This window comes from Rana temporaria, chromosome 2, assembly GCF_905171775.1.
Source record: "Rana temporaria chromosome 2, aRanTem1.1, whole genome shotgun sequence".
In the NCBI taxonomy this organism is placed as follows: Eukaryota; Metazoa; Chordata; class Amphibia; order Anura; family Ranidae; genus Rana; species Rana temporaria.
The window spans coordinates 515,113,022-515,138,426 of NC_053490.1; the positions used below are offsets into that span (position 1 = coordinate 515,113,022).

Here is a 25,405-nt window from a genome sequence, read left to right on the forward strand (position 1 = left end):
CATGGGACCTCCAGATGTGTGGCAGTGAAGGGGTTACACGGGACCTTCAGATGTGGCAGTGGAGGGGTTACATGGGACCTCCAGATGTGGCAGTGAAGGGGTTACATGGGACCTTCAGATGTGTGGCAGTGAAGGGGTTACATGGGACCTCCAGATGTGGCAGTGAAGGGGTTACATGGGACCTCCAGATGTGGCAGTGAAGGGGTTACACGGGACCTTCAGATGTGGCAGTGAAGGGGTTACATGGGACCTCCAGATGTGTGGCAGTGAAGGGGTTACATGGGACCCCCAGATGTGTGGCAGTGAAGGGGTTACACAAATTCAGTGAAGGGGTTGCAGGGATCAGTGAAAAGTAACAAAGACTCGGTTTCTATTCAGCAGAGGTGAGAGAGGAAATTGTGTTTCACTTTCTATTCTCCAAAACAGAAATCAGAGGGGGAGGAGCCACAGGACACCCCTGTAATAAAAGCGGAGGAGACGAGCTCTTCCCATCCTGATCCTGGAGACCCACAGAGACGGTGAGTACTCTTCTATCTCTTATTATATACAGCCCGAGATTATAAGGGATACTGAGATAAAAGAGTTCCTTATTCTTCATCAGTCCTAAATACAGCAACCAATCAGAATTTAACTGACTTCAAAAGCATTAAATCTGTTCTGCACTCCAGAATTTTTTTATTTAATAGACTATTTCAGAAGTCTGAGATAAACCGCACTTTTCTCAGAGTCCTGAATTAGTCCTCAATTGAAAAATAAATATATATATCAGTGGCGTCGCTAGGGTTTGTGTCACCTGGTGCGGTAAAATTTGGTGTCACCCCCCAAGCCATTGAGCCATCTGGGGCACAGAGCAGGCAAGCGCATCAGCACATCCCCCTGTGTAATCCCCTAACGGAACCCCCCCGTTTAATACCCGTAATGGTAACCCCCCTGTGCTTTCCCCCTAATGTAACCCCCCTGTGCAATCCCCCTAATGTAACCCCCCTGTGCATTCCCTCTAATGAAACCCCCCTAATGGAACCCCCCGTGCAATTCCCTTAATGTAACCCCCCTGTGCAATCCCCCTAATGTAACCCCCCTGTGCAATCCCCCTAATGTAACCCCCCCGTGCAATCCCCCTAATGTAACCCCCCCTGTACATTCCCCCTAATGTAACCCCCTGTGCAATCCCCCTAATGTAACCCCCCTGTGCTTTCCCCCTAATGTAACCCCCCTGTGCAATCCCCCTTATGTAACCCCCCCTGTGCATTCCCCCTAATGTAACCCCCCTGTGCAATCCCCCTAATGTAACCCCCCTGTGCATTCCCTCTAATGAAACCCCCCTAATGGAACCCCCCGTGCAATTCCCTTAATGTAACCCCCCTGTGCAATCCCCCTAATGTAACCCCCCTGTGCAATCCCCCTAATGTAACCCCCCCGTGCAATCCCCCTAATGTAACCCCCCCTGTACATTCCCCCTAATGTAACCCCCCTGTGCAATCCCCCTAATGTAACCCCCTGTGCATTTCCCCTAATGTAACCCCCCTGTGCAATCCCCCTAATGTAACCCCCTGTGCAATCCTAATGTAACCCCCTTGTGCATTCCCCCTAATGTAACCCCCCTGTGCAATCCCCTTAATGTAACCCCCTTGTGCATTCCTCCTAATGTAACCCCCCTTTATTCCCCCTAATGTAACCCCCCTGTGCAATTCCCCTAATGTAACCCCCCTGTGCAATCCTAATGTAACCCCCTTGTGCATTCCCCCTAATGTAACCCCCCTGTGCAATCCCCCTAATGTAACCCCCCTTTATTCCCCCTAATGTAACCCCCCTGTGCAATCCCCCTAATGTAATCCCCTTAATGTAACCCCTCTGTGCAATCCCCTTAATGTAACCCCTCTGTGCAATCCCCCTAATGTAACCCCCCTGTGCAATCCCCCTAATGTAACCCCCCCTGTGCAATTTCTCTAATGTAACCCCCCCCCGTGTAATCCCCCTACTGTAACCCCCCTAATGTAACCCCCCTGTGCAATCCCCCTAATGTAACCCCCCTGTATTCCCCCTGTGCAATCCCCCTAATGTAACCCCCCTGTGCAATCCCCCTTGTGTAACCCCCCTGTGCAATCCCCCTAATGTAACCCCCCTGTGCAATCCCCCTTATGTAACCCCCCCTGTGTAATCTCCCTAATGTAACCCCCCTGTGTAATCTCCCTAATGTAACCCCCCTGTGTAATCCCCCTAATGTAACCCCCCCTGTGTAATCCCCCTAATGTAACCCCCCTGTGTAATCCCCCTAATGTAATCCCCCTAATGTACCCCCCCCCCCCTATATCTCCTCTCCCTACAGTCACAGACCTTAGATCCACGTCCTGTCAGGTGAGAGGAGACCGATGTGTGTTCCTAGTACAGAGGAACACCGATCAGCCTCCTCCCCTTGTGAGTCCCCTCCCCTACAGTTAGAATCACTCCCATATTTTTGGTTAAAAAAAAAATCACAATAGGCGTATATTGATTGGTTTACGCAAAAAAGGGGATAGTTTTAAAAGCATTTTTATTATTATTATTTTTTTAACTAGTAATGGCGAACATTATGTGACATTATGGCGAACACATTGGACACTTTTGACATATTTTTGGGACCATTGGCATTTATACAGAGATCAGTGCTATAAAAATGCACTGATTACTGTAAAAATGTCACTGGCAGGGAAGGGGTTAACACTAGGGGATGACAGATCGCTGTCCATATTTTGTATGAACAGTCTCTTCTCCCCTCAGAGAACCGAGGTCTGTGTGTTTTCACACACAATTTCTGGTTCTCGCTGTGTCACGAGTGATCGCAGGTGCCTGGCGGTCATCGGGGGCCGCCAGGCACTCTCTTCGGCATCACTTACCTCATCCTTTGCTTTTGCTTTTAAATGTCCTTATTTCTTCTGAGAAATCCTCACTTCCTGTTCTTCTGTCTGTAACTCCACACAGTAATGCAAGGCTTTCTCCCTTTGGACTGCAGGAGAGTCAGGACGCTCTCTACATTGCAGATAGAGAAAGAAGCTGTGTGTTAGAGGGCATCCTGACTCTCCTGTTGTCCAAGGGAGGGGGCGAGCACGACACTCCACACCAGGGAGAAAGCCTTGCCATTTTATTCCCTAGGGTGTCTGCTAAAAATGAAATATATAATGTTTGGGGGTTCTGATTAATTTTCTAGCAAAAAAATTGTGATTTTTACATGAAGGAGAGAAGTGCCAAAATAGGCCCGGTTGTCAAGTGGTTAAATTGTAAAATATTTTGTCAATCCAAGGAAGTTACAATACCCCAAAGCCTCTTGCCCAATGTCTACAATTTATTTTAAGTGCATCGTCAACGGCATACGCTTATACACTTCTAGACATCGCACAAGAAACTTTGGAATGCTGTAACTTTCTTGGATTATATATATATAGTACAGGGTGTATTTTTATATGTTAACACAGTGTTTCTCAACCTTTTTCTAGTCGGGGCACCCTTAAAAAGTATTTTCAGTCTTGAGGCACCCCAGTCCAAGGCTTGGTTCGCAGAACACGCGCAAAATCGTGCTCATTCCTGACACACAGACAAACGCTCTGCTCTTTAGGGGTACCATTAATTCTTAATGGTACCCCCACACATTGGAAAACGTGGAGTGATTTTGCTGCAGTGCAATTTAAAAAAAAAAAGTTTGAGGACTTGTTTCCTTGCATTTTGTGGGTACAGAAATGAATGGACTGCCCTACATGCAGCTACACAGATGTGAACCAAGGGCTTGTTCACATGTTATAGGGGCGGTAAAACCACATGGTTGAGCTGTTTTTACCACCCCCAACTTCTCCACCTTTAGCTGCAGAGGCAGCAGCTGAGGGTGTTCACATGGTGTGGCTGCAACTGGAGGTATACCGAGGGTGAATGGGGCTGCACTGCAACTACCCCGCAACTGTGTGCATTGCACGGTTGCGGTGTAGTGATGCTGCTTTTATGGGCTTAAAACAGGTGGTAAAGAGGCAACATAATGCCTCTTTACCGCCTGTCAAATGCCTCTGAAAAGCGATCTGTGCATGGATTGATTTTCGGAGGAGCAGCAGTCCTTGCTGCTATCAAACAAGCCCTACAAAAGTCATTCTGATGGTACAGGAATGGGGGGGGGGGGGGCAGGCTTAAAAGTAACATACACACATACAGACACATGCTTACACACATGTTTTTTCACACGCATACACACATGCTTACGCATACATACATACATACATATGCAAACACACACACACATACAGACAGACACTCACATGTGCAGACACACACATGTATAAAGCCATTTTAAAATAAATCTAGCTTCTAGCTCAGTACCTTTCCAGATTCCTCATTTAGTCGGGTACTGCACTCTAGGGGGAAGCAGAGAGCACAGCACACTCCTCTGCACTTTACTTTCACTTTTGAAGCCGACAGAGCTTCTCACAGTTCAGCAGGAGAGCTCATCTGACTGCCTTCTCTCCACTGACCCTGCGGCACACCTGAGAACCTCTGACGGCACACCAGTGTGCCGCGGCACACTGGTTGAGAAAGGCTGTGTTAACATGTAATTATTGCGTTCTGTCTCTATTCCATAGGTCTAATATTAATCTTCTATAAAAGTAGGTGTGCCACCAAGCCAAATCTTTTTCTGCTTCTTTAGTACACTTTCTAGCATACAGTACACTGTCTAGGAGGCTCATCCTATAAAGCCTCGTACACACGACAGGTTAACCAGAGGACACTGGTCTGATGGACCGTTGTCTTAGGTTAACCGATGAAGCTGACTGATGGTCCGTCACGCCTACACACCATCGGTTAAATAACCGATCGTGTCAGAACGCGATGACGTAAAACACAACGACGTGCTGAAAAAAACGAAAGTTCAATGCTTCCAAGCATGCGTCGACTTGACTCTGAGCATGCGCGGGTTTTTAACCGATGGTTGTGCCTACTAATGATCGGTTTTGACCTATCGGTTAGGAATCCATCGGTTAATTTTAAAGCAAGTTGACTTTTTTTTAACCGATGGTTAAATAACCTATGGGGCCCACACACGATCGGTTTTGACCGATGAAAACGGTCCTTCAGACCGTTGTCCTCTGGTTAACCGATCGTGTGTACGAGGCCTAATACGTGCTTCACATACAAATCTGTTTCCATTAATATTTTTTGTGAAATTTCAGATTTTCTAGATATTTTCTCAGACGCAATAGGAGAGCTTTATCAAGCCACCATGGTAAGTAAACTTTTATACCTTCATCTGTTTTTAGTATGGGTCACACAATTTTGTAGGATTCTTTTTTTTTTTTTTTAATATAAAGAGTTGCATTGGCCCAGGCTCAGGTTTCCCATTGATAAGTAACAGTGAGGTTTTTCTTTTTTAGACTGAGGTGCCTTGAGATTTTGCATAATTTTAGGTGGTTCTAAAGGCAAAGGGCTTTTTACTTTATTGCATTTGCTGCATTAAGGTAAAAAAAAACTTCAGTATGCAGCTTCCCCTCCTCCAGCTCCCCCCCCCCTTTATACCCACTCTGGATTCAGCAGATGTACACGAGAGCAGCAGCTCTCTATCTTTTCATAGGCTCTGAGACATTGGCTCCTGCTGCTGTCAAGGACAGCCAGTGAGAAGACAGCAGGGGGCGTGGTTGAGCCATGCTCTTTCTGTCTATGGACATACAGAGCTGGCTCGGGAGCAAGCGGCTTGCTATGGGGACACTTGGCAGGGGGGAGGAGCCAAGAGCACTGGCGGGGGACTCCAAAAGAAGAATTAAACTTTTTGCCTTAAAATATTTAGGGGTCAATTCACTTAGGGCCCTTTCACACGGGCGAACAAACGGTCCGTTTATTACAAGTCCGTTTACGGATCCTATGGGATTGCAGACGTTAGCGGATTGAGCATCCGCTAACGTCCGCAAACATCCGCCTCCGCCAAAGATCCGCTTTTTTGGACGGAAGAAAACCCTATTTTTCTTCTGTCCGAAAAAGCGGATCTTTGCGGAGGCGGATGTTTCCCATAGGGGAGAGCGGAGGAAAGACAGGGCGGTCTCTGCACAGTGTGCGGGGACCGCCCTGTCCGCCAACAGCTCAGCGGGGGATTTATGGATGATCCCCGCTGAGCCGACGGACACACGCTGGGCGGATCAATAGGGATCCGCTCCGTGTGAAAGGGCCCTTAGAGCCGGTTCACACTAGGGCGACACGACTTCCAGCGCGACTTTCAGAGGCGACTCCGACACGACTTGAACATGAACCACAGGGCGATCTGGGGCGATTTACAACACGACTTGAAGTCGTCTCCAGGACAGGAGACTTTCCAGTGGCCAATAAAACAACAATCAGCTCTGGGAGAGGGAGGGGGAGGGAGGGGTGCAGGAGATGTTTCCCTGAGAAATGTATGTTACCTTCCTGGAAAGTAGCTTCAGATAAGACAGTGATCCGACTTCTGAGGCGACTTCCATTGAAATCAATGGGTACAAATTGCCTACAAGTCGGATTGAAGTAGTACAGGAACCTTTTCTGAAGTCGGATCGCCTTGAGTCGTGTGTATTAACACCTCTCCCATTCACTTCCATTGTTTTTCTCTACAGCACGACTTGGGACGACTTGAGGTGACATGAAGTCGGATAGCAAGTCGCCCCAGTGTGAACCGGCTCTTACAGTTATTGTATACGATATTGGTGTTTTTCTTTTTTTATAAAATAAAAAACAATAAACAAAAAAGTCAATTCATCAATGTAAAATATCAGATTTTCTGTAAATGCGAGGTAAATACCAGCATCAATTCCAACAAAATATTAAGATAAATCATTAGCGTCAATTCACTAAAAATAAAATACTTATTTGTTATTTATCTGATGGTACAATCAGTCGATATTTTTAGAATGTACAAAATAAAAATGATGGATATTCATCACAGATTAGTTAGGCCCCTTCCACATGGGGCGGCCTCCTCCAAAAGTCCACATGCTCGGGGGGGGGGGGGGGGGTCCTGTCAGCTCATCCCCTCTGAGCAGGTGGATGTGTGGTCCATGTCCGCTGAGCTTTTGCAAAGCAGACACAGACAAAGCCCACTTTCCTCTATGGCCTTTGGGATGTAAATGGACCGTCTGTCTGTTTACATCCGACTGGAATCCGATCTGCTAGAAGGATGGGGAACGGATCTCCATCCGTTTGTTTTTATCGGATCGAATCAGATCGGATGTCGGCGGGTGTCAACAGATTAGACGTGCAGAACAAAAAAAATTGTTTTGTTTCATTTCAATTCGTTATTTTCATAAATTCATTTAGTTAATTTAGTTTCATTCGTTTAATTTGTTTTCGACATTCATTTCATTTATTCGTTTTTGAATTGATTCATTCAAAACGTTTTCGAATTAATTTCGAACATTTTTGGAATAGTTTTAGAATTCAAATAGTTTTCCAATTTCCAAAAATAATAAAATAGAGTAGAAAATAAAGGACTAGAATAGAAAAAAAAATTCTATTCCTCTATTTTGTATTCTATTTTATTCTCTTTGGAAATTTGAAAACTCTTCGAACTCGAAAAAATGTTGAATCAATTTCGAATAGTTTTCCAATTTGAAAAGTTTTCGAATTCAAATCATTTTTCCAATTTCCAAAAAGAATAAAATAGAATAGAAAATAAAGGAATAGAATAGAAAAAAATCTATTCTATTCCTTTATTTTGTATTCTATGTTATTCTCTTTGGAAATTGGAAAACGATTCAACTTCGAAAACGATTTGAATTCAAAATTCGTTGTTTTGGATTCGTTTAAATTCGATACTATTCTAATTTGGAAATTCGGATACATGTCAAAAAACAAAAATTTGTCCGAATTTAAATTTGGGACAAAACTAACCGCACATTTCTACAACAGACACATGTCCATTGACACCCGCCGCTCCATAGAGGGGAATGGAAGGTCTGATCGGGTCTGCCTGAAAAACTGACAGACAGACCCGATGGGTCCACTTGTGTGAAAGGGGCCCAAGTTATTAAAAAATAATGTATCAGTGTGGAAATATTCTGCCATTAGCTTAGGAATGTAAATTATTTGTAGCATGTAGGGAGATCATTTTGTGAATGAAAGCACATTAGAATGTTTTGGTAGTTTAACAATATTTAGCACAGTCGGTAGATAAGGGGTGTTAGTGAATTAACTATTTTTAAGCTAGGCGCTGGATTTTAAAGTAAAAATGTATACAGTTGTGAATTGACCCTGCGGTTCAAAAAGAGACAAAAACACAATACAGGTATAAAGTGCAGTAAACCCAAGAAAAGTGCTACTGTGCAGAGTCCATACAGAATAGGAACAGATACTGAGAATTACACCCAACATACAAAACTAGAGAAGTGGTACTGCGAGGAGTCCATGCATATAGAATAAGAACATGTAGCGCCTGGTTACTTCCAAGTACCGGTGCTTCGTCAAATTTAGAGGGGGATCAGAGAGTTAAGTAGCTCTGATCCAGTTAATCTATTAGAATTGGGTCTCTGTCTCAGCTTGGCTGTGCTGTGGGCTTACTCTGTTGCATCTGGGGTGCTGATCTCACCCCAGGTCGACAGGTGGCAGCAGTGGAGTCGAGGTTTGGGTGCTTTTCCCCAGCAGCCAATCAGGATGGGTTTTTCTCGCTGTGCATGCTGGGGGAGGGTATTTATGAGACAGACGACATTGGTCTGGGTTCTTCTTCGAGTGCGGCACCCACCTTTAGGGTGACTGCATCACGGCGCCCCAGAGAAATGGCCTTCCAGGCCGCGGTGCATGTACCACGCGGTGTTCCTGGTTCCGGGACCACATTGGTCCGGAACATTTGAGCTGTGGCTGGGACCCAGTGATCGACTGGGTCCCCAATCCAGAGAAGATCCCAAGCGTTGTTCCTTTGAGAGTAAGCTGTTCGGTGGGGAGTCCATCTGAGGAGAGCCAAGAGAGGCTGGCGATCCAATAGGGTCTCGACCATCCACCGGGGATCAAGGTAACCGGGTACTGAGAGGATGGACGTTGGTCACCTGTCAGTCGGTCACCTGTAAACTACCTGAAGGAGATCCAGGCCAAAGTCTTTTAAGGAGGATCACCTCCGTTACCTCAATACTAAGGAAGGTCTGTGGCAGAGACTTTTCCTCTAATTTCCGAGTGATACTCCGGCTGCCAGGTCAGTGAGAGAGCCCTGTCCAGGTATGCTATACCCACTTCGGCTGGAGTGGCGAAGAAGACTTAGGCCCCATTCACACCTAGGCGTTTTTACGCCTGAAGCGCACTGCTCACAAACGCCAGAGGGGAGAATTAACATTATTCCCTATGGTGACTGTTCACACCTGAACGCCCAAACGCCTGTCGCGCGAAGCTCAAACAAGTCCCGGACCTTTTTTTGTCGCGCGTATCGTGCGGTTTGGGCGTATTTGAGCGTTTTTTTTCCCCATAGAAAGTAATGGGAAACGCGCGAATTGAGCGTATCGCGCGACAACGGGCGTTTGCTAAGGGCGTTTCGTCACTTTAATAAATAGAACTTGTCGCCCAGGCAGAAGATTAAAAAAATCTACCAACATAGCAACAAGTGATGAAAAGATCATCATTTTTCCTATTGGCTAAAATAAAAAACGCTGAAGTACAAAAACGTCGCACGACGCTGTATGCAAACGCGCAAATACGCGCGACAAAACGCCAGAAAAAAACGCCCAAAAAAACGACCGAACGACCGACGCTCAGGTGTGAATGCAGCCTAAGTGTTGTTGGAAGCAGGACGGTTTCCCTATCGTTACGCTTGAGTCTGCCATTTCTCCTTCTACTGAATCTCTATTCTTCACCACAAGTTTTGTTGTTTTTACCCGGCTGGGTAATAAAGAGCACAGAAAAAGACATCTGTCGTGGACATTCCGTTACTGCTACTTTCAGCATACACCCCTAGACGGCGGAGGAGCCATGAGGTAATATGCCACCCAAAACAAACCAGCAGCTCCTTCGGGGGTAGTGCTACAAACAGATACTGAGGCCCCGTACACACGAGAGGATCCATCCGCTGGAATTGATCTGCGGACCGGCTCCAGCGGATAGATCCCCTGGTGTGTACAATCCAGCGGATCTGTTTCCGCGGATTTTTATCCCCTGGGATGGTTTTTCAAGCGGATAAAAATTTGAAGACATGCTTTCAAATCTATCCGCTTGAATCCATCCCAACGGATTGATCCGCTGGTCTGTACAGACTCACCGGATCAATCCATCCGAATGAATCCCCCGCATGCGTCGTAATGATTCGACGCATGCGTGGAATTCCTTATATGACAGCGTCGCGCACGTCGCACGACGGCGCGACACGTCATCGCGATGGGATTTCGGCGCGGATTTCGATCCTATGGTGAGTACACTCCATCGGATCAAAATCCTCGCAAATCCTCGAGAGGATTTATCCGCGGAAACGGTCCGGTGGACCGTATCCGCGGATAAATCCTCTCGTGTGTACGGGGCCTGAGAATTACACCCTGCATACAAGACAAGAGAAGTGGCATTGTTCAGAGTCCATACATACAGAATAGGAACAGATACTGGGAATTACACCTACAGTAGCATACAAGATAAGAGAAGTGGGTGATAAAATAGAACTTGTGCCCCTTCTATCAGATGTCCCGATCAGAGTCCCCCTTTACATCAGGAGTCCTCATCAGGACTCCTGATGCTGGGCCTCTATCTGCTATTAATCCTCTTGAGGAATTAGCTGTCTAGTTAGTCATTGGTGGTAAATTTCAGACACCCCCCTGTCCCCCTTATTATTAAATCTTTTCCCCAGGCAGAGTGCACAGGGAGGCCATGTCGATCTGTCATAGACCAAAAAAACTGTCAGAATGACCTCACAAGTCACCTGACAGCACCAAACAAAGTGAGTGGAATCTTCATAATTTTCTTGCATTTTTATTTCTCAAGGCAAATCATAGTTTGACAAACAAGTTTGAGAATAAGGTCCGCCCCTGTATTGATCTCATTGACTCACTGCGGGCGCTGGGGATGGAGAAGGACCTGCACTTGCCGTCAATCGCTGTCATTGGTGATCAGAGCTCTGGGAAGAGTTCCGTATTGGAGGCTTTGTCCGGAGTGTGTCTCCCCAGAGGCAACGGTAAGGCTTTCTTATGTATTATATTACTATTTTAATCAAAAAAATGCAGCATGGTCTGTATTTATATATACTATCTATCTATCTATCTATCTATCTATCTATCTATCTATCTGTCTGTCTGTCTGTCTATCTATCTATCTATCTATCTATCTATCTAATATCTATCTAATATCTATCTATCTATCTATCTATCTATCTATCTATCTATCTATCTATCTATCTATCTATCTATCTATCAGGGCTGTTACTGATTAAAATCTTTGTGTTCGATTAATTTTTTTTTTTTTTTTTATCGATTAATCGACTAATTTTGAATAATTATAATGCACATACATTTTTCGGATCACCACCATATATAGTCTCCACTGTAATATCCACAGACATCTCCCCCCACTGTAATATCCACAGACATCTCCCCCCACTGTAATATCCACAGACATCTCCCCCACTGTAATATCCACAGACATCTCCCCCACTGTAATATCCACAGACATCTCCCCCACTGTAATATGCACAGACATCTCCCCCCACTGTAATATCCACAGACATCTCCCCCCACTGTAATATCCACAGACATCTCCCCCACTGTAATATGCACAGACATCTCCCCCCACTGTAATATCCACAGACATCTCCCCCCACTGTAATATGCACAGAAATCTCCCCCCACTGTAATATGCACAGACATCTCCCCCACTGTAATATGCACAGACATCTCCCCCACTGTAATATGCACAGACATCTCCCCCACTGTAATATGCACAGACATCTCCCCCATTGTAATATCCACAGACATCTCCCCCACTGTAATATCCACAGACATCTCCCCCACTGTAATATCCACATCTCCTCCACTGTAATATGCAGACATCTCCCCCACTGTAATATGCAGACATCTCCCCCACTGTAATATGCAAACATCTCCCCCACTGTAATATGCAGACATCTCCCCCACTGTAATATCCACAGACATCTCCCTACTGTAATATGCACAGACATCTCCCCACTGTAATATGCAGACATCTCCCCACTGTAATATGCACAGACATCTCCCCCACTGTAATATGCACAGACATCTCCCCCACTGTAATATGCACAGACATCTCCCCCACTGTAATATGCACAGACATCTCCCCCACTGTAATATGCACAGACATCTCCCCCACTGTAATATGCACAGACATCTCCCCCACTGTAATATGCACAGAGATCTCCCCCACTGTAATATGCACAGACATCTCCCCCACTGTAATATGCACAGACATCTCCCCACTGTAATATCCAAAGACATCTCCCCCCACTGTAATATCCACAGACATCTCCCCACTGTAATATGCACAGACATCTCCTCCACTGTAATATGCACAGACATCTGCCCCACTGTAATATGCACAGACATCTCCCCCACTGTAATATGCACAGACATCTCCCCCACTGAAATATGCACAGACATCTCCCCCACTGTAATATGCACAGACATCTCCCCCACTGTAATATGCACAGACATCTCCCCCACTGTAATATGCACAGACATCTCCCCCACTGTAATATGCACAGACATCTCCCCCACTGTAATATGCACAGACATCTCCCCCACTGTAATATGCACAGACATCTCCCCACTGTAATATGCACAGACATCTCCCCACTGTAATATCCGCAGACATCTCCCCCACTGTAATATCCACAGACATCTCTCCACTGTAATATCCACAGACATCTCCCCCACTATAATCCACAGACATCTCCCCCACTGTAATATGCACAGACATCTCCCCCACTGTAATATCCACAGACATCTCCCCCACTGTAATATGCACAGACATCTCCCCCACTGTAATATGCACAGACATCTCCCCCACTGTAATATCCACAGACATCTCCCCCACTGTAATATGCACAGACATCTCCCCACTGTAATATCCAAAGACATCTCCCCCCACTGTAATATCCACAGACATCTCCCCACTGTAATATGCACAGACATCTCCTCCACTGTAATATGCACAGACATCTGCCCCACTGTAATATGCACAGACATCTCCCCCACTGTAATATGCACAGACATCTCCCCCACTGAAATATGCACAGACATCTCCCCCACTGTAATATGCACAGACATCTCCCCCACTGTAATATGCACAGACATCTCCCCCACTGTAATATGCACAGACATCTCCCCACTGTAATATGCGCAGACATCTCCCCACTGTAATATCCGCAGACATCTCCCCCACTGTAATATCCACAGACATCTCTCCACTGTAATATCCACAGACATCTCCCCCACTATAATCCACAGACATCTCCCCCACTGTAATATGCACAGACATCTCCCCCACTGTAATATCCACAGACATCTCCCCCACTGTAATATGCACAGACATCTCCCCCACTGTAATATGCACAGACATCTCCCCCACTGTAATATCCACAGACATCTCCCCCACTGTAATATGCACAGACATCTCCCCACTGTAATATCCAAAGACATCTCCCCCCACTGTAATATCCACAGACATCTCCCCACTGTAATATGCACAGACATCTCCTCCACTGTAATATGCACAGACATCTGCCCCACTGTAATATGCACAGACATCTCCCCCACTGTAATATGCACAGACATCTCCCCCACTGAAATATGCACAGACATCTCCCCCACTGTAATATGCACAGACATCTCCCCCACTGTAATATGCACAGACATCTCCCCCACTGTAATATGCACAGACATCTCCCCACTGTAATATGCGCAGACATCTCCCCACTGTAATATCCGCAGACATCTCCCCCACTGTAATATCCACAGACATCTCTCCACTGTAATATCCACAGACATCTCTCCCACTGCAATATGGTCCACATCTCCTCCACTGTATAGGAAGATTAGTGCTTGCTTAGTCTTACCAGAGAAGCCGGCCAAACACGAGCAGTTTAGGCCGGGTGATGACGTCAGCGCGCTGCTCTAGGCTCACCTAGGCCGACCGCCGGGTGGACCAAGATGGCAGCCACTCCGGAAGCTAGGCCGAAGCTGCGGCCTTTCCTATGGCCGAGGCAGCAGCGGAGCTCCGCGGAATTACGTGGTGTGCCGATCCGCATATGGTGACCCGTTTGGATCACGGATCATTTACGATCCGTTGCACCACTAGTACCGATCAAAAGAATTTTGATAGATCAAAAAAATTAACGATTAATCGAGGAATTAATCTTTAATTTCCACAGCCCTGATAAATATATATATAAAATGTAAACATCCCCTGTAATAGAAAAAAGCATGACAGGACCTCTTAAATATGAGATCTGGGGTAAAAAAAAATTCAGATCTCATATTTACTCTAAAATGCAATAAAAAAAAATTGTCATTTGAAATAAATAAATACAATGGCCCTTTAAGAGCTATGGGCGGAAGTGATGTTTTGACGTCGCTTCCGCCCTGCAATGAGTTGGAGACGGGTGGGGGCCATCTTCCCCTCACTCGTCTCTGATATAAGTGATCTTGCGGCTATAAAATTCCTTAGAACCCACCAAATTATATATTTTTTTCAGAAACCCTAGAGAATAAAATGGCAGCGGTCCTACAAATGCAATTTCTTTGGAAAAAAATACACTTTTTTAAATAAAAAAATAAGAACACAGTAAAGTTAGCCCAATTTTCTATATTGTGAAAGATGATGTTACGCCAAGTAAATTGATACCCAACATGTCATGCTACAAAATTGCGCCCGCTCGTGGAATGGCGACAAACTTTGGTATTTACATCTCTATAGGAGACTTCTAAAAACTTCTACAGGTTACCAGTTTTGAGTTACAGAGAAAGTCTAGTGACTAGTGAATTCTAGTGAATTATTACTCTTGCTCTAACGATCCCTCACATGAGTGGTTTGAACACCGTTTTCATATGTGGGCGTGACTTACATATGCGTTCGCTTCTGCGCGCGAGCTCGGATGGACGAGGTGCTTTACATTTATTTATTTTTTTTTTATTTTTTTTCTTATTTTTACACTGTCCTTTAAAAACAATTAGATCACTTGTATTCCTATTACAAAGTGTCATGGAAATGCATATAAAGTCTGACAGCTTACCCGTCTCCATGTGTTCATTAGAGGCCTGACTCTGTTCTGGCTGCCTTTTTATCATCTCTCCTTCCTGTATGGCCCCACCCCGCCCCACCCCAGGCCATCCCAGGAAGTCTATATTAACTGTTGCACTGCAGGTCTGCGGTGCTGTTCAACCTTGTTGTTGGCTTAAGTTCCTGTCTGCAGTGTGCTAGGTTTACCTTCCTGTGTACCGATTTTTGTCTCGTCCCTGACTTCTCCTGTTTGCCTGTGACCCTGACCTATTGCCTGTCCCTCGGTTACCCCTGTTGCCCTAACCTTGGCTTACCCATCACTATCGCTTGTCCTGGTTGCTGCTTCCCCTCTCTCCCTGCGGAGCGTGACCTAGGGGATCCCAGGGGTCGCGACCTGGATCCAGTTGCAGCGAAGTCCATCCTCACCACTAGAGGCTCTGGTGAACACAAAGCTGGGTCTTAGACTCCGCGCCCTGGGGAATCTTGGGTTCATGCTTCCTCTCTGATTGCAGCCGTCGGCTAAAGGGTTCACTACCCTGCGGTGCATCCCTGACCCCAACGGGGTGCATTTGTCACCTGGCCACAACAGGTGACCTGACACAAAGAATGTAAACATCCCCTGTACATGACAAGGACCTCTTAAATATGACATCTGGGGTCAAAAAGACCTTAGATCTCAGATCTCACATTTACAGTTAAAAGCAATAAAAGAAAAAGAAAAGTTTTTTGACGTTGTTTCCGTCATCCAATGACATAGAGTAGAGTGGGGGCCATCATTCCCTCACTTGGCTTAGTACCAAGCAGGGGAAAACATTGGATCGTCTGTCCTGCTACCGATGGATTCAGTAAGCGGCGGAGACGACCGGGATGCGGGGGGAGGGGGTTGGGCACCACTCCCACTGCTGATAAAAGTGATCTTGCTGCGAATCCGCCATGGAGACCACTTTTATCCCAAAGAAAATCCTGGGGTTATGGCAGCTATCTGCTGCCATAACAACGGTATTTAATGTCAAAGGAATCTTCTTCGTGTCACTCCTTATTCACAACAAGGTGGCAAATAGTCCAGTCGGATGCCAGCGGAATGGGCTGGGGAGCCCTATACAAAGACCTCTGGGCCCAAGGCCATTGGACTTTTCAGGCTGCCAATGTAGTTTCCAATATATTGGAATTGAGGGCAGCCTTCCAGGCCCTCCTAGCATTTAAGAGTCAGATTCAAGGAGAGCCTATTCTTTTGAAGCCAGACAATGTGACGGCAGTGGCTTACACCCGCAGGCAGGGAGGCACTCGCAGCAGTCCAATTGCCCGCAAGCAACGGGGTGGATGCCCTAACAGCAGAATGGAATTTCAGAACGGCATATGCCTTCCCTCCGATCCCGGTGATCCTCTTTCTATGCAGGTTGCGGCAGGAGAAGTTGTCCATTCTGGCGGTAGTACCGGACTGGCCAAAGAGACCTTGGTATCCTATGCTCCTCTCCATTGAGCATTAGGGAACCGCACCCTCTACCAGTAACGTCGGACCTGCTGAAGCGGGGGCCAATCTGCCACCCGGCCCCATAGAGCCTAAAATGTATGGCCTGGGTTTTGTGAGGTGAAGGCTAATCAGTCTGGGTTGCTCAGTCAGAGTTACGAGTACCCTAATGAAAACCAGGAAAGACAGTACCAACAATGCCTATACCAGAACTTAAAATAAGTCTGTGGAATTTGCATACAGACATGATTTTTTGCCAGATTCACCAAGGGTAAGACACATTCTGTAGTTCCTCCAGACGGGATTGGATCTAGGCCTCTTCCCAAGCACTTTGAAGGCCCACGTGTCTGCTATCTCGACTTTCACTAGTACCCAATGGGCCATGGATAAGTTGGTGATCTGTTTCTTCAGAGCGGCCATCCGCCCAAGACCCCTGAGGTCTCTAAGATTTCCAAAATGGGACTTGCCTCTAATCTTAGATTTCCTTTCATCAGACACCTTTGTTTCTCCTGTCTCTCTATGGCATCTCTCATTGAAGACTGCCTTTCTCGTGGCAATAACTTCAGCCAGAAGGGTATCAAAGATAGCGGCATTGGGCTTTAAAGAGCCCTTCCTCTCTTTCTTCCCAGATAGAGTGGTGCTCAGGCCAGTACTGGGATACGTCCCGAAGGTAGCCTCTAGTTTTCAGATGACACAGGAAATCACACTTCCAATGTTTCTCACAGAAAACTCTCAGAATCCAAATCCACTTGATGTGGGGTCTTCACTGACTGAAAGCCTATGTGGATGCGACGGCTGAACTTAGAAAGTCGGACCATCTCTTTGTCATCCCGAATGGGGCTCAAAAGGGCCTAAGAGCTTCTGGTAGGGTGATAGCCTTGTGGCTAGTCAAGACTATATCATTGGCCTACAGAACGAAGGGTTTGCCTGTGCCTGAGGGGGTCACAGCACATTCCACTAGGGGAGTCTCTACCTCCTGGGCAGCGGCGGGACAAGTGTCATTGGAGGCGATCTGCAAGGCAGCCACATGGACAACCATACTTACTCTCATGGCACACTATTGCGTGGAGCCGGCGGCTCTGACTACCGTAGATTTTGGCAGGAGTGTTCTGGTTTCCACCTCCAATGTAGATTAAACATTTTTCTCAAGCATTACCCTCCCGTGTGTGGCTAGTTAATTCCCAGCTGTGCTGACATGGAGCAGTCAGGAAAACGGAAAATTGAATTCAAATACTTACCGTAATTTTCCTTTCCTGACGAGTTCCATGGCAGCACAACACCTGCCCAGTTATGTAGTACGAGTAATGGAAGGCTGAGGTGAGCGAAAAATTCATTGTTAAGTCCTGATTATTGGTATAAGAAAATTTTCGCGCCAAAAAAAATTATTTGGTAAAAGTGGAACATATATTAAATAAATTGAAAATAAAAGCTGCTCCCCTAGAAAAATAAGTGAAATAACTCCTATTTAGTGAATGATGAGTGATAGGGGGCGCTAGTGAAATATGGAGAATAGATATCCCTGGTAAAATAAAGTGTATACAATTACATATACAAATATATAGAACACTGACAGTATTCGTGATAAACAATTACAAAAAATTAGTGATAAATGCAAAATTATATATATCGGTGCCTATATCCACCGAGGTATTTTTAAGTGAACGAAAAAAAGACCATTCATGTGAAAACAATTATGGTGTGCTCCCAAAACCATAAACCATTTTTTTTTTATTTATGGTTTTGGGAGCACACCATAATTGTTTTCACATGAATGGTCTTTTTTTTCGTTCACTTAAAAATACCTCTGTGGATATAGGCACCGATATATATAATTTTGCATTTATCACTAATTTTTTGTAATTGTTTATCACAAATACTGTCAGTGTTCTATATATTTGTATATGTAATTGTATACACTTTATTTTACCAGGGATATCTATTCCCCATATTTCACTAGTGCCCCCTATCACTCATCAAGTCCTGATTATGTAGGGGGTGGGCAGGGCCTCAGCCAGCTGTGCTGCCATGGAGCTCGTCAGAAAAGGAAAATTACGGTAAGTATTTGAATTCAATTTTCCGTTTTACACTTGATATAACAAAAGAAAATATTGGGCAAAGAGTAGCCCAAAGGTCGGACTAGAGGCACAATTGACAATAGGAGATACATGGTACACAAAGAGCAAAAAAAAGTACCTTTTACTTTACTTTTTTTGCTCTTTGTGTTCTTTTGTTATATCAAATCCTTACATGGATGTGGTCATAAGAGTGACTCCTTCATATTTGCTACTTTTGATATAAAGTGCTAAGTGCAACAGTGATAACATGCACTAATACCACAAGTCCTCAAAATTGCATTAAGGCTAGGTTCACACCACGATTTTACCATCCGATAAACGGACCGTTAAATCGGATGGAATCGTATGTGACAAAATCGTATGTAATCGTATGTCAAAATTTTCACTAAAAAATCGGATCCTGATTTTAAATAATGTCTGGGAAAAAGAAGATTTTTGAAGTTATGGATATTCAGGGGAACCCCGCCGTCAATTTAAAACAAAAATGACGTGCGGTTCCCCCTAAATATCTATAACCAGACCCATTATCCGAGCACGTTGACCTGGCCGGCCGCAGAAAAGGGGGGGGACAGAGTGCGGCCCCCCCTCTCTCCTGAACCGCACCAGGCCACATGCCCTCAACATGGGGAGGATGTCCCCATGTTGATGGGGACAAGGGTCTCATCCCCACAACCCTTGCCCGGTGGTTGTGGGGGTATGCGGGCGGGAGGTTTATCAGAATCTGGAAGACCCCTTTAACAAAGGGGACCCCCAGATCCTGACCCCCCCCCCCTGTGTGAAATGGTAATGGGGTACATTGTACCTCTACCATTTCACGAAGGAAGTAAAAAGTATTGTAAAAAAACACACTGACACCAAAGAATAAAGTCCTTTATTAAAAAAAAAAAACATCCAGCGGTGACAAATCCACTCGTTCCCGGCTTCCTGCGTTGTCCTGATCCTGCGACGGCTGCGGGTGATCTCCCGCGATGAGAAGATCCAGCGTCGGGTGATCTCCGCTCCGGCGATGTGAAGATCCATCCATCCGGCGCAGCAGCATCCCGGACCTCCTCTCACCGCTGGGCACAGCCCAGCGAATGAGCGGCTGAAGCTGTGACATTTCTTATATAGAGGAGGCAGAGCCACCCGTCACGTGACCCCGCCCCCTCTGACGTACCCTCTGCTACGTCACTGGGGAAGCCCAAGAAGAGGAAAGACCTTTCCTCTTCTCGGGCTTCCCCAGTGAGGTAGCAAAAAAAATAAGTAAAAAAAAATAAATAATTAAAAACGCCCCTGTCCCCGGTATCTTGTGCGTGGAAGCGAACGCACACGTAAGTCCCGTCCACATATCTAAACGCCGTTCAAACCACATATGTGAGGTATCGCCGCGTGCGTTAGAGTGCCAGCAACAATTATCGCACTAGACCCCCTCTGTAAATCTAAACTGGTAACCTATAAAAATTTTCAAAGCGACGCCTTTGGAGATTTTTAAGTATCGAAGTTTGGCGCCATTTCATGAGTGTGCGCAATTTTAAAGCGTGACATGTTAGGTATCTATTTACTCGGCGTAACAATATTTCATATTTTACAAAAAAATTGGGCTAACTTTACTGTTTTGTTATTTTTTTAATTCATGAAACCATTTTTTTTCCCAAAAAAAGGCGTTTGAAAAATTATTATGCAAATACCGTGCAAGATAAAATGTTGCAATGACCGTTGTTTTATTTCGTAGGGTGTCTGCTAAAAAAACATATATAATGTTTGGGGGTTCTGCGTAATTTTCTAGCAAAAGAATGATGATTTGTACATGTAGGAGAGAAGTGCCAGAATAGGCCCGGTATTGAGATGGGTATAAAAGCCCGGTATTGAAGGGGTTAAACAGTACTCTTTAGTGGTCAAAGAGGATGGGAACTTACCATAAACACTACTCAGGACAGTGGGACAGTGTCTTTTCATCAGACCACTTATAGAGTATGGGGGTTATCCACAAAAGGGATACGCCGGCGTACTGATACGCCGTCGTATCCCTGTTTCTATCTATGGAACTGATCCACAGAATCAGTTTTCCATAGATAGGCAGAAGATCCGACATGTGTAATTGAATTACACTGTCGGATCTTAAGGATGCAATTCTAGGCCGGCCGCTAGGTGGCGAGGCCATTGCGGCCGGCCTAGAATATGCAAATGAACACTTACAGCGATCCACGAACGTTCCGACGGGCCCGTCGCGCTAAATCTACGTCGTTTACGTCGAGTTACGCCGTGTAAAAATAGGGCTAAGTCCTATTTGACTAAGCCCTATTAAGTATGGCCGTCGTTCCCGCGTCGAAATTTTAAACTCTACGTCGTTTGCGTAAGACGTCCGTGAATGGCGCTGGACGCCATTTACGTTAACGTCTAAGCAAATGACGTCGGAGCGACGTCTGTTAGCGCAATGCACGTCGGGTAAGTTACCCGACGGAGCATGCGCAGTACGTCCGGCACGGGAGCGCGCCTAATTTAAATGGGACTCGCCCCATTAGATTGGGCACGCCTTGCGCCGGACACATTTAAGTTACACCGCCGCAAATTTCAAGGTAAGTGCTTTGTGGATCGGGCACTTAGGTAGAAATTTTGCGGCGGTGTAACTTAAATCGGAAGATTTAAGTTACGCTGGATATTTGTGGATCTGGCCCTATGTTCTGAAACTGCTTTTATCCGTTAAATTAGGATCTAATGACCATTTTTTTCCCCTAAATAACTCTGTGATACCATTTTATTCTCTCCACAGGCATTGTCACACGTTGTCCCCTGGAACTTAGGTTAAAAAAGTCTCCAGAGGGCTCAAGTTGGTATGGAAAAATAAGCTACCAGAACAAAAAGGCAAAAATTCTGAATCCAGCAGAGGTTGAGCAGGAAGTCAGGAAAGGTAAGACCTTGTTTAGTCCATCCTGATCTCTTGTTTTAACGTTATCCTCTGTTATCCTACTATCCCAGCTCTCAGATCTACAAGATACATCTGTTCATCCAAACACTATCATCTTCTGCTACCTCTCTGCCATTGTATTTAAAGTAGAATTATAGGCAAAATGCTTTTGTTCAGTTCATTTTGGATAGAGCAAGGGAGGGTTATAACCCCTGTTAGATTTTTATTTTGCCATCAGTGTCCAATTGTTGAGATTTGCCTTCACTTCCGATCCCATAGCCAAACAAGTGAGAGGAAATCCCTGCAAATTTAGGGAATTCCTTGGGGATATCCAGGTCACCAGAACTAGTGCCTCCAATGGAAGATTTCCCCTCTTATGCCGCGTTCACACGACCGTTTTTCATGACGAGAAAAATGCCATTTTTTCAATTGGTCGTTAAAAATGGTCGTGTGTAGGCTTCAGAGCATTTTTCTTGACGAGAAAAATGGGCATTAAAAATTTAGAACCTGCTCTATTTTTCTCGTAGTTTTTCACGTCGTGAAAAATGGTCATGTGTAGGCTTTAACGACGGGGAAAAAAAATGCGCATTGCGCAGAAGCAAGTTATGAGAAGGGAAATTTGCATAATCAGCCCAAAGGGTGGCACCATTCGAATGTAACTTCCCCTTTATAGTGCCGTCGTACGTGTTGTATGAGCATTTTTTATCACGATTAGGTATATGCAAGGCAGGCTTCAGAGGAATCATGTTGAGAAAAATAGGATTTTTGGGCCAAATCCTCAGCCAAGCAGCGTAACTTAACTTTTTCCATTTAAGTTACACCGCCACAAATTTCCCAAGTTAGTGCCCGATCCACAAAGCACTTACCTGGGAATTTGCAGCGGTGTAACTTAAATTCCGCCGGCGCAAGGCGTTCCTCTTCAAATGGGGGCGATTCCCATTTAAATGAGGCGCGCTCCCGCGCCGGCCGTACTGTGCATGCTCGTGACGTCATTTTCCCGACGCGCATAGCGCGAAATTACGTTACACCGAGCTTTGTGGATCGCGACGGGTCAATAAAGTTGCGTCGGGAAAAAAAAAAAATACGGCGAAAAAAAAAAAATTCAAAACAAAAAAAAAATCGCGTCGCTGGACAGAAGGGTCTGCTTTTACATGGTGTACTAACTTTACACTTTGTAATAGCAGCCCTAATTTTGCATTTGCAAACTAAAACTTACGGAGAAAAAACGAAGCTGAAAAGCTTTGTGGATCTCCGTAAGTGCTAATTTGCATACCCGAGGCGGCATTTCGACACGAAATGCCCCCAGCGGCGGATGCGGTACTGCATCCTAAGATCCGGCAGTGCAAGTCCCTTACACATGCCGGATCTTCTGCCTAACTATGGGAAACTGATTCTGTGGATCAGTTCCATAGTTAGAAACAGGGATACGACGGCGTATCAGTAGATACGCCGTCGTATCTCTTTTGAGGATTTGGCCCTTTATAACAGCTTACCTGCAAAATCCTTTTCTTGGAGTACACCACGGGACACAGAGTCTAAGTCCTTACATATGGGTTGTATAGTTCACCTCAGGTGATTGGACACTGGCACAACCAATGAAGACACGTTCCCCTCTATCTAAACCCTCTCATAAGGGAAGTACCTCAGTTTTGTAGCAAAGCAGTAAGTATCCCAGAAGAGAAGAGGGGTGAGACCTCTGTGTCCCGTGGTGTACTCCTAGAAAAGGATTTTACAGGTAAGCTATTATAAAAATCCTATTTACTTTATCGTACACCACGGGACACAGAGTCTAAGTTCTTACATATGGGACGTCCCAGAGCAATGCTCAATATGAGGGGAGGGAGACACAGATTAAGCAGACCGCCATCGGATTAGAGGCCCTATACCACTGCCTGCAGCACACTACGCCCGAAGGCGGCATCCTCATGTCCTCTGAGGCCTTGTACACACGACCGAACATGTCCGCTGAAACTGGTCCATCAGACCAGTTTCCGCGGACATGTTCGGTCGTGTGTAGGGCCGACCAGACAGTTTCCCGGCCTAGCGCACAGGTTTCCAGCGGACAAAAGTTTCTTAGCATGCTAAGAAACTTGTCCGCTGGAAGCCTGTCCGTCGGACATGTCCGATGGTCAGTACGACTCATCGGACATGTCCGCTGGCCCGAAATCCCACGCATGCGTCGAAGTGATTCGACGCATGCGTGAAAGCATTGAACTTCCTGGTGCGCGCACGTCGCGGCGTCATCGTCGCCGCCACGTCACCGCGTATTCTGTCCGCGGGGAATTTGGTCTGATGGTGTTTACACACATCAGACCAAATGATCCCAGCGGACATGTCCGATGAAAACAGTCCGCGGACCGTTTTCATCGGACATGTTGGGTGGTGTGTACGAGGCCTGACATCTATTTGGTAAATGTATGGATTGAAGACCAAGTTGCAGCCTTACAGATCTGAGCCATCGAAGCCTGATGATGCACTGCCCAGGAGGCACTTATTGCCCTGGTCGAGTGCGCCTTAACATGAAAAGGAGGAATTTTATTCCTTAAACCATAAGTTTGAATGATCACTTGTATAATCCACTTAGAAATGGTTGATTTCGAAGCTGCCTGGCCCTTTTTGGGACCGTCTGGCAGAATAAACAGAACATCTGTTTCACGTATATGAGCAGTTGCTTGCAGATAAACCTTCACTGCTCTCACCACATCCAGAGTGCAATAATTTCTCCCTTGCTGACTGTGGTACAGGAAAAAAGGAAGGCAAAACAATACCTTGTTTTAATTGGAGGGGGCGAGACCACTTTAGGAAGAAAAGTAGGATGGGGCCGTAATACAATTATGTCTTTGTGACAAACTAAATAAGGCTCTTCACAGGAAAGAGCTGCCAATTCAGAAACTCACTTAGCAGAGGAGATAGCAACCAGAAAATCCAATTTCCGACTCAAGAGAATCAAAGGAATATGACGAATGGGTTCAAAGGGCTGTTTTTGTAAGCATGACAAAACTAGATTCAAATCCCATGGGTATAAGGGAGGGTTGACTGGCGGATTTATCCTCAACACTCCCTGAATAAATGCCTGGACAAGGGAATGGGATGCCAATGGTCTCTGAAAAAAAACTGATAGGGCCGAGATTTGACCCTTAATTGTACTGAGGGCCAATCTCATATCTACCCGTAGCTGACAGAAGGCCAGAATCCTACCAATGAAAAACTTTTGAGGATTCCACCCCCTGGATTCACACCAGGAAACATATGCCTTCCAGACTCTATGATAAATGATTCTGGAGGCCGGCTTCCTAGCATTAATAAGAGTAGAAAGAACTGGACCCGAGAGCCCATGTTTCTTCAGCATATGGCTTTCAACAGCCAGACCGTCAAATTTTGCTTTCATAAAGAAGGATGGAACACTGGACCTTGTGATAGCAGGTCTTGGCGAAGTGGTAGATTCCAAGGCTCCCCCACTGCCATCTTTATGATCTTGGTGTACCAGGACGTTCTGGGCCAGTTCGGGGACCACCAAGAGAACTGGTATTTCTTCTTCTTTGATTTTGCAAAGAAGCCTCTGCAAGAGTGGAATTGGAGGGAATGCATAGATCAGAGAAAACTGATCCCAGGGAATCATCAGTGCTTCTGTCCCGAGGGATAGAGGATCTTTTGACCTCGATACGAAATTGTCTAATTTCCTGTTTAACCTGGAGGCGATTGGCGACCAGATCTACCTCTGGAGTCCCCCATTTCTGGCATATATCCTGAAAAATTTCAGGGTGGAGAGACCATTCCCCTGGCAACAATTGCTGGCGGCTC

General features: G+C 45.6%; 1 protein-coding gene across 1 annotated transcript in view; it reads left to right on the forward strand.

Annotated features, from left to right (window-relative positions):
* The first annotated feature begins 447 nt into the window (after positions 1–447).
* Positions 448–25,405, forward strand: part of LOC120927974 (interferon-induced GTP-binding protein Mx1-like) — a 103,346-nt gene continuing 78,388 nt past the window's right edge. The window contains exons 1-4 of the mRNA XM_040339009.1: positions 448–518; positions 5,184–5,236; positions 10,915–11,104; positions 21,470–21,607. Of these exons, the coding sequence (XP_040194943.1) occupies positions 5,234–5,236; positions 10,915–11,104; positions 21,470–21,607 (331 nt within the window). The 5' untranslated portion in view covers positions 448–518; positions 5,184–5,233. The remainder of the gene's footprint in view (positions 519–5,183; positions 5,237–10,914; positions 11,105–21,469; positions 21,608–25,405) is intronic.